We start from the raw sequence: 11,529 nt of genomic DNA on the forward strand, positions 1-11,529 counted from the left end.
AGTGAAAATTATATCCATGGTTATGATGAAAAACTTCACAACATCTAACCAAGTTGAGAACACTCTCAAGCAGTTAGGCATATCATTGTCAAGATCTACATTTAGGAGATGCATAGAGGTTTACAACAACACTGATTACACTCAGGAACAAGAAGGACAGATTAGTTTGCCAGAAAACCCTCAAATATGCAGTTCTGAGAAAAAAATCTTTGAACAGATGAAACCAAGAAGAACTTGCACTTGAATGATGGGAGAGAAAAGTATGAAGAAGCACAGAAACAGCTGAACCATACCACATCCAATGTAATGGAAATAATATTACAGCATATGCCTGTGTGGCTGTCAGTGGAACCGGGTCACTAGTGTTTACTGATGATGTGACTGCTGATAGAAGTAGCAGGATGAAAGGTAAAGTCTACAGACCTATATTCTCTGTTCCGATTCAGCCAAATACTCCCAAACTCATTGAACAGTGCTTCATAGTGCAAATGGATAATAGGTCAAAGGGACTCTCCACCAATTGGTCTTAGAACTGAAGAAGCTTCTCAGTTGAGAGGTGAAACATCTTGAAGAAACAAAGAAGTCCAGAGGCTTTTCTTTCCAAGCTCCTTAGACTACTATGACCTGGATGCCTGAGAACCTTCAGAGGCAACCCAAAGCATACAGCAAAAAAAATTTAAAAACTGAACGGGAAAGAGTCACAAGGACTGGAAGGTGACAGTAGTAAAGGGTTAGCAGAACATCTACTTGGTAACGTCCATGTGTTCCATAATTAAGGTTATTGACTATAGTGGACTAAAGCAAACAAACAAACAAGCAATTAATTTTTAATATCTTAAATACTTTTGGTCTTCTGAAAATGAGGTACAATGTACAAAATTGAAAAAATTCGGGTAAACCCCTTGAAATAAAACTGAAAGTCTGCACTTCAATAATATCTCGATTGTCTTAACAAAATAAAGTACTCTGGTCTGTAATTTATTTCTTATTTTTTATTTTATAGTAGTTTTCCCAGTGTTTAGCTTCATTTGTTTCAAACGGCAAGATTTTATCCAAAGATGAGTACTTTATATGTGTTTATCCGAATATTAATTAAAATCAGTGTTGGGACTAACGCGTTATTAAGTAACGCGTTACAGTAACTACGTTATTATTGTGGTAACGAGCACGGTAACTAGTTATTATGCCAAAATCAGGAACGCGTTAGTCGTTACTGGGATTTAGATAGGGTCGTTACTCGTTACTTCGTGTGGTGGCATCGCGGAGCTTCCACAGATTCTGTAACATTAGCAACTGGTGGAGGCAGCAGGTGGATGAGGGAAAGGGGAGGCAGGAGGAGGAGAGACCCGAGGCGGCCGCCGGTCCAAGTGTGAACTGAACTTCAGGTAAGAAGTTATGACCTGCAGTCTATCTGGGTCAGATATAAACCAAGTTTAGGTGGAGTTTATTTTCGTTATTCTGACTTTTTCCGTACTGCGTACTAGCTAGCATGACGGAGTTTCTATACAGCTGGGTGGGTGCTATGAAGTTAATGTTGAACTTTATTTTGTTCATAAGTTAGAGTTGCCAACAGTCCCGTCTGGTATTCAGAGAAAATATTGCGCGTTTCTTATTGAGGTGAAAAGGAACAGTTTGTCCCGTAATTCAGCTACAATGAAAAAGGCACAAAGCTGGAATTATCCTGTGTCTTTGCTGCACAGCTGCCTCTTCTTCTTTCATACTCCCCCTCCCTCTCCCGTTTCTACTTTAATCATGAAACTGATCAATGATCAGCTGATTGTCTCTCTTGTTTGTTTATCGCCCACTTTGCGCCAGAAAGAGGAAACCACCGGAGGTCGCGTTAAACAACAGCAGCACGTTTAAGCTTGATCAGCTGTTGTTAGAATTTATTCAATATTAATTTCTAGTATCAGCTGATGTTTGCTGGAGCCACAGCTGCAAAAAAGCTGCTGGTCATGATATCAGTTTGGTTATCTGGTGAGAGGGAAACATGAAGATGAAACCAGGAGACGTCCTTACTGAATCATCAGAGCTGAACAGGTGATGGACAAACAGGTTTACCTTTTAGGTGACATAAATGAGTTGAAGGGAAGTTATGAACTGATTCTGAGAAACAGATAACCCCAGGATCCTTTTTTAGGTAGCTGACAGCTGGTAACTGTGCAGGGGCGGATCTAGCAAAGTTTTGCCAGGGGGGCCAGGTAGGGCATTAACAGGGAGAGGTGGGCACAAAGAAGTACTTTTCTTTCTTATTCTCATTTAAAATGTCTAGCTTTTAAAAAATAATTATCTGAATCTTACAACAAACGATTGATAGATTGATACATATATACCATCAGAACAGCGTACATCACTGTCACAACAGCCTTTGTTTTTACTCAAAGGCTTTATGATTTTTCCTATAATGGTGGGCTGGTCTCTAGTCAAAATGCCCGGGCCGATTTTTTTGTCCCAGTCCAGCCCTGTATGCAGCTCATCTGCAGTCTGCTGTTACCTACATCTTCCTATTCAGAAGGCAGAATTTCCGAGTTCTGAGTACAATCGAAAGCACCACGACTGCAGTTTTTGTGTTTGATGTAAAAGGCGCACATGACGCTGTGACGTAGGCTAGACTCATGGCAGCAGTCAATGACGGTCCAGGCGTGGGATTTCTCTCGTGGAAATATGCACATTATTTTTTTCTTTCTATTGGTATGTGGCACAGTGCACTTGTGGCAAGTAAGCAAGCTAGAAGACTGGCAAAGTTATGGAAGCAACACATTAACAAGAGAATTCTGAGTAAAACCAAAGTTACTTTCCCTAGTAACTAGTTACTTTGAAAGTAACGAGTAACTGAGTTCTGCGCTTTGGAAACCCCGTTGGTTAATTTTCGATCAGGCTTTTCTCAGGGCGCTCTGTTGTCGGGTCCTTATTTGCAGCGCTTCCTGGTCCACGTATTGAGAGGATCACCAACATCCTCCTTGACAGATGATGATATTTGACTTTGTTTTCCAAGCAGTTTTATTCTTTCACTCTGATCTGTTTAACCTCGGCGGCAGCCAGGTGACTGGAGACACCCTGAGACTGATACCTCTTGTCAAACGGTACGTTTAAATGTTTCCTTTAACAGCCAGCTAGCCTGTTAGCCGCAGCACTGATGGAGTTGATCCTGAACAACTGTGTTTACATCGTTTTACGATAACGTTAGAGTTAAAACACTTACAATAAGCCCCCATTTGTTCATTTACGTTTTACAAAAAAAGCGTGGTGTCGTTAAAAATTATAGCTGATTAAATTTCGCTGCTTAGTTTTTTGTTATAGCATGCTAGCTGTGCAGCATTTGTCGCAGGGAGCGTTTTAGTCCTGAGTCGAACTTGACAGGCTGCTCACAAAGCTGGAAGAGTCCCAACTTTAACGGTCTACAGTTTGTTGCTGCGATCCTGTTTATTTAATATGGATCGATTCGCAGTTTTGCTTCCCATCTAGCTCGGTCCTGTCTAGTTTCAATGCTATCCTCAGAATGCATTTATTGCCATATTTATTTTGGACAGTATGCACTTGGATTAAAAAAAAAACTGCCTGCTTTTGCTTTGTTGGACCAGTAGTGCCTACCAGAGGGCAACAGGTCAAACAGCAAGTGAGAGCTGTTTTGACCCTCTTGAGTGGATTCTTGCTTTTGCAGTTGCTTTGAGAAAGGGAAGAGCACAGGCATTGATCTTCTCTGTTGTCTTTATAACCCTGTGGATAACATTTATAGCTGCTGCAAAGCAGTTGGCATGTTGCAGTGTTACCAAAAGTAGTTTCTCATCCGTGACTGTTATTCTTCAGGAACCTTATTAAGCGAATGCGCCACTGAGCTGTCTTACCTGCAGCTGTTATGTTAGCAGACCAGGTGAGGTTGTCAGCAATAAAGGTTATGAGAAACCCTCTCTACACAACCTTTGTTGACAGCCAGGGGGAGGGGGTTTGCTCTGATCAGAGTAGAATTATAGCTCTAATGAAGGAGGGCATACAGTGGTGTGATGTCACAGAGGAGACTGTTAGGCTACGTTCATACTGCAGGCGGAAGCGCATCAAATCCGACTTTTTTGACCCTATGCGACCAATATGCCAGTGGTTCCCAAACTTTTTTTGCTGGGCCCCCCCTTGTTTTACAAGAAAAATGTTCGCGCCCCCCCTCGCGCGCGCGCACGCACGCACGCACGAACACATCCTCCAAAGGCAGAGGCGTCACGGTGTAATTCTTTTACATGTAGTTGTTTTTTTTCCTGTGTAATAATATTCAACATTGCTATCAATACATTTTTCAAAAAATCCCTCTGCAAAATGGGTTCAAAAACATAAACAACTGTTGGATGCTGTTTGTCCGTGATTTGAACCGGGGGAACAAATTGTGGCAGGATCAGCCTGATATTATTTGTATCCCACTGTAACTTTACTGTATAAAGAGCTAGCATCTCCAAAATGTCAGGAGTAGTTAGTCATTACAACAAGTGTTTGTGAACTACAAATCAAGAATGTGGGATACTGTTTGTCCGTGATTTAAACAGCCCAGCGCTGCTCCCGACGAAGGGAAAACCAATCCTGCAGGGAGACCTACCTCGGCACTTGTGCAGGTAAAACCAAAGGGAAGATATGCTTCACCATATTTTCTAGTCTTTGGCTTAGAATGAAGTTGGTTTGGAAACATATTTAGCTATGCTTCATCTCCTGCTTTGCGTTTGTGTGGGCGCCCGTGCTAGCAGTGTCCAAGCTTTGGTTTTTTTTGGGTTTTTTTTTCCCTTTTCATGCCGCGCCCCCCCTGCAATGGCTCTGCGCCCCCCCTAGGGGGCGGGCCCCACACTTTGGGAACGTCTGCCATATGCGATCATGGTATGACAGTGTGAACAGCACAAATCCGATATTTTCAAATCCGACCTGGGTCACTTTCGCACGTGGTACTGAATCCGATACATATCTGATGTTTTAGAAAGCTACTGCTGTTTGAATGGTCATGTCGCATTAAATCTGTCTTTTACGTCACTGACATAAGACAGACGCCAATTATCAGCGCCCGAGAAGACAATGTGAACGCTTCCTGGCCATCCAGTGTAGATGTCAGTGAAACTGTTGGGAAGACTGCGTTTGTGAAATGTGAACATTTTATTTGTACTGTATAATCTGCAGATTCTGACAGAAATCTGCAACTATCCTTTGAAGCACCGCTCCTCTCCAAAACAGCAATAAGGATAATTATTAGGCCATATGTAAATAATAAAATAACTTTATAACTTAAAGCAAAATTGGGAAACGTAAAGTCCAAAACAAGTCTTTATATTAAGGGCCATCAGTCAAACAATACTGTTTGGTCTAGGTCTAAACAGAGCGCGTTGTGTGTGACGTCTTCTTTTGCGCATGCGGGCCGCTTTGAGGGTTCACACTAGAGCGCGTTTGCTGTCACGTTTTTATTTGTAGTGTGGACAAGCAGACAAAAAAATCAGATTTGATCAAAAAATTGGAATTGAGCATTAAGACCTGCAGTGTGAACGTAGCCTTAGAGAAAGAGGGGGATGAAGGCAGAAGATCTGCTATGGTTACCTGGGCTGATAGTAGCCACACCAGAAGTAGCTCTGTCATGCACAGGTACAGTTAGGCAGTGTATCCTGAGCTTTTGAAACTGAAGGCCTCACTGGATGGTATCTCAGTGGTGATAATGATGAGGGGAGGTGAAATGCTATTTACAGTTAAACTGCGTGTCTAGATTTAGCGTCTGTCATTGACATAGTGACCGTTACTCCACCACTGACCTTCCTTATGTTGTTAAATAGAAATCCCAGAATTTGGAAAGTAAATAAATATATTATCCGTCAAATAAATCTTTACCTGTTGCTGTTTGTCTCTATCGGTAGGTTGCAAAATGTCTTGGTTTACTGACTTGGCTGGGAAAGCTGAAGACTTCCTGAATAAAGTGGACCAGGGAGCTGCTACTGCCCTGAGTAAAGGCCAGGAAAAATCCTCCTCCTTCTCAATAGCCTATGGAGAAGAATCCACTGCTAAAACGGACTACAACTCTGAAGGTTACAAGACCAACCCAGCTGTGACACATCATACCTATGCATCCTCTCATGATGCCCAGGGCTACATCTCTGCTGCAGCTGGCAACATCAAGAAATCTAATGCAACCATGCTGGCTGGGTCTGCCAACGTGACCAGTACACCCTTGGGCTCTGGTAGCAGCGCCCCCAACACTGGCAAGACTTCATCTGGGTTTGTGAGGCCCAAAAAGAGTGAGCAGAATGTGGACGATGACATGCTCTTTGATTTTCTGAATAGCTCTGAGCCTCAAGTCAGCAATCGGAGGGATTCAAGAAAGGACCTTGTAAAAGTGGTAGAGGCCCAAAACCCAACATTTCCCGCTTCCAGCACTTCTTATACAACCCCATCAGTCCCCTCCACACCCCCTTCCACCCGGGGTGTATCAAGAGCTTCAAGCATGAGCTCATTATCTGCTCACAGCATCAAAACAGAGGAGAACTCTGCTAAAGAGCAAGGCCAAGGTATGAGCAAAGCCAACAGCGCACTGTCTGACTAATTAACAACAGTTAAACAATAAACTTTATTCACAGGAGAAGAAAATTTCAGCTTACAGTTAAGACAGTTTTTTTTTAGCTTCTTCTTCACCTTTATTGGCACATCAGTGCATTTTTGTCACATTACTTCTACTGATAGGCTCTCATGACTATGAGAGAAAAATTATGTGCAGGTGCACATGAAAGCAGCCTTTGTTTAAATAAATCAGTGATAGCCTGCTCTAATTTGCAAAGATTTAAACAGTACAGTGAAAATGGAGTGAATAAACACATGAAAAGGAACTAATAATTAGTCACTTGGTAAGATAACAGTTACCTTCAAGAACATTCTGGTTTGTAATTACATATTGAAATAGTCAATTGCTTGAAGGGATAAAATTATTTTACAACAAAATAAAGGTATTTAAAGAAAGTGAATGAAAACCAGTGACTACTGTGCCACAGTCATAACTCAGCTTTTTCTATATGAAACCCAGTAAAAACAAGAATCAGTGTTTTTATTAGTAAATCTTTGGTTGAAGAGCTGAAATTAATTAAAGGGGTTTAAGAATGGAGTCAGAGGTGTACTTACAGATAGTCTCCATAAGCTCTTGAGAACTTGTTTGCTTTCAAAGCTAATTTCAAGTTAAGTGGTTCTTGCAATTTAGAAAGACTTGCTGTTGGATTTCAGTGGCTGAGTAAAGAATATTATTAATACAGTACAGAACTGTAGTATCTGAATAAAGATGGATGGTATATTTTCTTATAGAGAGAGGGTGCAATATTGTTAATATAAACCACATGGGACCTAATACTGAACCTTGTGGGACTCCTTTTTAAAATGGTAAATTTACCACGTCCCACTAAAGAATTAACCCACTTAGTGTCCAAAACTTGACAGGGAACCTTAAAGTACAACGGTATGAAATAAGATAATTTTATATTAATGCTTTATTATACCAGTTTGTTGCTGTTTAGAAGTATAATATAAGAGCTACCACACTTATATCTGTAAATGCTGTTTTCTCTTTCCTCTTGCCTGGCCACCACAGATACACCTGAGAGTTCAGACTCAGGCTTGGCTGTCCCTCTGGAGTCCAGCAGGCAAGAGCCTCCTCCACCAACAGAAGAACCACAGAACCAGATCCTGTCCAGCCTGCGTCTAGAGAACCAGTTGCTGCGCAGTGAGGTGGCCTCCCTGAATCAAGAGATGGCTTCAGTTATCCAGAGAGCAAAAGACTTACAAGATGGTTAGCAAAAAAAGCCAATACTGAAACCCGAAAATGGCACACATTCACCTGGCTACACCTCTTCCTATGATTTCATATGTTTTTTTCTCTCTTAGAGCTAAACCAGGCCCGTCTACGTGCAGACAAATGGAACTCGGAGCAGTCCCAGACTGACCGAACGTTACGAGAACTTCGGTCACAAGTCGATGACCTAACAGAAGCTCTCTCAGCCAAAGACGGTCAACTTGCAGTCCTAAAAATCAGACTCGATGAAGCCGATCAGCTTCTAAAATCCCGCAGTGCTGCATTAGAAGAGGCACAGAAGGAAAAGTCAAAGTATGCTTTTGGAGCCAAAGTCTTAAATAGAAATTACACTAAACTTATAAAGAACTGATTTAGATAGCATTTTCTTGTCTTGTTTGATTTTTTTAGAATTATGCAAGACCACACAGAAGGGAACAGCATGCAGTCCCAAGCTCTGGAAACCTTACAGGAGAGGCTGCGAGAGGCTGAACTGGCGCTCAGAAGAGAACAGGACAGCTACCGGCAGATGCAGGTGCACATGATGCCATTCATTTTCTGTATTTACAACGGTTAAATATAGACTGGTCATATGGAAATGATGAGACTTAACTCTCTGTTCTTGTGTAGACTGAATATGCTGGCCGGCTCTCTAAATTGGAGGCCGAGAGGCAAACCCTTGCAGAAACAGTGACTGCAGCTGAGCGGCGAGCAGCAGAGGAGAAGTTCAAGGTCGACGACTTCCAACACCAATTAAAAAGTGCCAAAGCTGCAGCTGAGTCTGCCAAGCAAGAGTTACAAGACTATAAACAAAAAGCTTCACGCATCCTACAAGTAAGGCTTGTAGAGGCTCTCCCGAAAAATGATTTCATTGAAAGCTTTACCCTGGAGTAAAGTGGAGTAAATCTCATTATTATATGTTTGAACTTTTATTTAATACTTTTAAATGTTTGTTTAGTCCAAAGAGAAGTTGATCAGCAGTCTGAAGGAGGGATCTGGTCTAGACACCCTGGACGGCAGTGGGACCATGGCTCTGGAGCTTGAGGAGCTGCGTCATGAAAAGGACCTGCAGAGGGAGGAGATCCAAAAACTGCAGGGGCAAGTTCTCACTCTGAGGACTGAAATACAGGTGAGATACTATATGCAGTAGGAAAAAGCAAAATTACTTACTAGCGAGGCCAGTAATTCAGTTGAATTTTTGCTTACAGGATTTGGAGAATCAGGCGCTGGCAGAGGCAGAGACGTGGAGGGAGCAGCAGGCGCAGTTACAGGAGCAGCAGACCTTACAGAACAGAGCAAAGCAAGAGGTAGAGGCTGAGGTGGAGCGCTACAAACAGGTAAAAGAGAGCTACAATAATAATAATAATAGGCTAAAAATGATAAAAGCTGTGCACAAGCTGTTGTTTTGACTAACTTAATCTTTGTGCCTATAGGAGCTGCAGTACCTTGAGGAAGAGCACCATCGAGCCAAAACCACTCTGCAGAGTCGAATCAAAGACAGAGAAGATGAAATCCAAAAACTCAGGAACCAGGTCAGTACCTTAAAGTTATACAAAACAATTGAAGAGTCTCCTTTTCGGATCAGGATTTGCTTTGTGTCTATTAAAACCACTGAATAATGATGTCTGATGAATTTCCTTTTGCAGTTGACCAATAAGACACTCAGCAACAGCCAAACAGAGCTGGAGAACCGGCTCCACCAGCTGACGGAGACACTGATCCAGAAGCAGACAATGGTGGAAGCTCTTGGCACGGAAAAAAACTCCCTCGTCTTTCAGCTGGAGCGCTTGGAGCAGCAGCTGAAGAATACTCAGGGAGGACAAAGTGGAGGGCCGGCAATCAACATGAGCGGTTTAGAGGGAGCAGGTAGGAGAAGCTGTCATTTGCTTTTTGTTTTGGTAAATGAGACCTGTTTTGAACAGTTGTTTTATTAAAAAACCTAATATATAATATATGCATTTACATTTCTTTGTTTTGGACTGTCAGGGGCAAGACAAAGAAACACACCTGTGCTCTTCAGTGACCAGGACAGTCCAGGAGTGTATGGAAAAGTACGTAAGGCAGCCAGCACAATTGACCGCTTCAGGTAAGCTTTCACTGTTCACCGTTTTACTGTGCAACAGTTCCATTGTTTTACAAGTGAAAAACTGTTAACTGTGACCAATACTTTTATTTCTAACAGCATAAGACTGGGAATCTTTCTGAGGCGCTACCCAATGGCCAGAGTGTTTGTCATTCTGTACATGGTCAGTGTTATTATTGAAATGATATGAACCCTTTGTTCAATGAGAGAGTGTTCAGTAGTTGGTAAAGTGGTCTGTAACATCTGTAGTTTATTCATGATCTTTTTTCTTTCTTTGCAGGCGGTACTGCACCTGTGGGTCATGATTGTTCTTCTGACCTACACACCAGAAATGCATGGTCGTCCTGATGGAAGATAGAAGGCCTGAGTTTTATGGTTGGGTATTTAAAGATGTTTTCATTGGCCTTTAATGTAAGGAAGCTGCTGGAATATGGGCTCTGGGACCTCTCCCTGTTTTGCACAAATATGCTATGAATTAAAAGACATTTCCTTTAATTTCTTCTATATTGTTTCCAAATGAAGATGGGTAGCATTGAGTTTTAAAGTAATTACAGAGTAATATTGTCTTGGTGGTCTCTTAAATGGACATGAATCAAAAATTGTGTTGGTTTCAGAATTCTGAGAGATTGTATTTAACACTATGTACAAAAAATAATCTTTTAATAAATGAATTAGAAGGAAAAACAGAGACTGGCTCTTCTCTGTCACATTGTTTGAGCCACAAAGAAACAGAAAGGGAACCTTTACAGATCTTCTGCACAACACTCAGTTTAAAAGTATTTGAGGATTGAATACGATACGTTCAGATGAACAGAATCAAAATTCTGCGGGCTATGAAGAACACAATGGATGAACAGAAGGATGATGTGATAACACAGTTTGACAAACAAACAAGTATTTTCACACCAAAAAGATGGTTTCCAAAGAGTTGTTAGCTGAAAACTGTGAGCAACGTATCCTTAAAAAGTTTGACAAAACTGCAGACAAACGGTATCTGAAGGTCATGTCCTTCAGAAACAGAAAGACGGCAAAGTCCTGGCACAAGACCAGAGAAATGGTTGCAGTGGAAGGGAGGGTGTCAAGAGGTAATTTGGAGAAGGGTGAACAAGGAGAAAGGCTGAGGTATGCCAAATTAAGGAAGAACAGTACAGTCACATTTTGAACCACCATGCCACCATCTGGAAAGCATCTGATAAGCAGCGACTTCATATTTCAGCATGACAATGATCCCAAACACACTGCCAGTGTAAGAGCATAGCTGGATAGGAAAACACATAATGGAACCCTATCAGACATAGACTGGCTTTCCCACAGCCTGGGCATCAACATTATTGAAGCAGTGTGGGATCATCTTCAAACAGAATGGAGCAAAAGGCTGTCCACATCCACAAAAGGGTTTTGACTGTCCTTCAAGAAGTCTGGACAACTGAAGACTGTCTGAAGAAATTATAATAAAGCTTGCCTAAGACACTTCAGGCTGTTTTGAAGAATAAACGTGATCAGACCAAATACTGAGTTTCAAGCTCTGCTTATCCCTTATACATTTAAAGTTATGAAATATTATTCAATCAACGTTAAATGTTTTTTGTCTGATTTTAGATCAATTGTGTTAATACAGTATGCCAAAATAAAAACATAACTGTAAATTCAGACACGTGAGGTTGTGCTG

General features: G+C 41.6%; 1 protein-coding gene across 3 annotated transcripts; it reads left to right on the forward strand.

Annotated features, from left to right (window-relative positions):
- Positions 1-1,293: 1,293 nt before the first annotated feature.
- golga5 (golgin A5) lies at positions 1,294-10,536 on the forward strand. 3 transcript variants are annotated; one of them, XM_087833078.1, is made up of 13 exons: positions 1,294-1,385; positions 5,868-6,515; positions 7,580-7,777; positions 7,873-8,092; positions 8,189-8,312; positions 8,408-8,611; positions 8,736-8,906; positions 8,986-9,114; positions 9,211-9,309; positions 9,424-9,643; positions 9,764-9,863; positions 9,960-10,023; positions 10,141-10,536. In XM_087833078.1, exons 2-13 carry the CDS (start codon positions 5,876-5,878, stop codon positions 10,216-10,218), a joined length of 2,247 nt encoding a protein of 748 aa, XP_087689204.1. In that variant the 5' UTR covers positions 1,294-1,385; positions 5,868-5,875; the 3' UTR covers positions 10,219-10,536. The 3 variants fall into 3 exon arrangements, with proteins under 3 accessions (XP_087689204.1, XP_006798659.1, XP_087689205.1); XM_006798596.2 differs by lacking the exon at positions 1,294-1,385 and adding an exon at positions 2,891-3,083; XM_087833079.1 differs by lacking the exon at positions 1,294-1,385 and adding an exon at positions 4,500-4,595.
- Positions 10,537-11,529: the final 993 nt, after the last annotated feature.

The sequence above is a fragment of the Neolamprologus brichardi genome, chromosome 19 (genome assembly GCF_056152115.1).
Source record: "Neolamprologus brichardi isolate AB-2024 chromosome 19, ASM5615211v1, whole genome shotgun sequence".
Classification (NCBI taxonomy): Eukaryota; Metazoa; Chordata; class Actinopteri; order Cichliformes; family Cichlidae; genus Neolamprologus; species Neolamprologus brichardi.

Excerpts from the sequence above, each read along its gene's own strand:
- golga5 (XM_087833078.1), top strand. The coding sequence starts at position 5,876 with ATGTCTTGGTTTACTGACTTGGCTGGGAAAGCTGAAGACTTCCTGAAT. Across the intron at positions 8,313-8,407 it reads ACAGCTACCGGCAGATGCAG|ACTGAATATGCTGGCCGGCT; the intron begins GTGCACATGATG and ends GTTCTTGTGTAG. Across the intron at positions 8,907-8,985 it reads CTCTGAGGACTGAAATACAG|GATTTGGAGAATCAGGCGCT; the intron begins GTGAGATACTAT and ends TTTTGCTTACAG.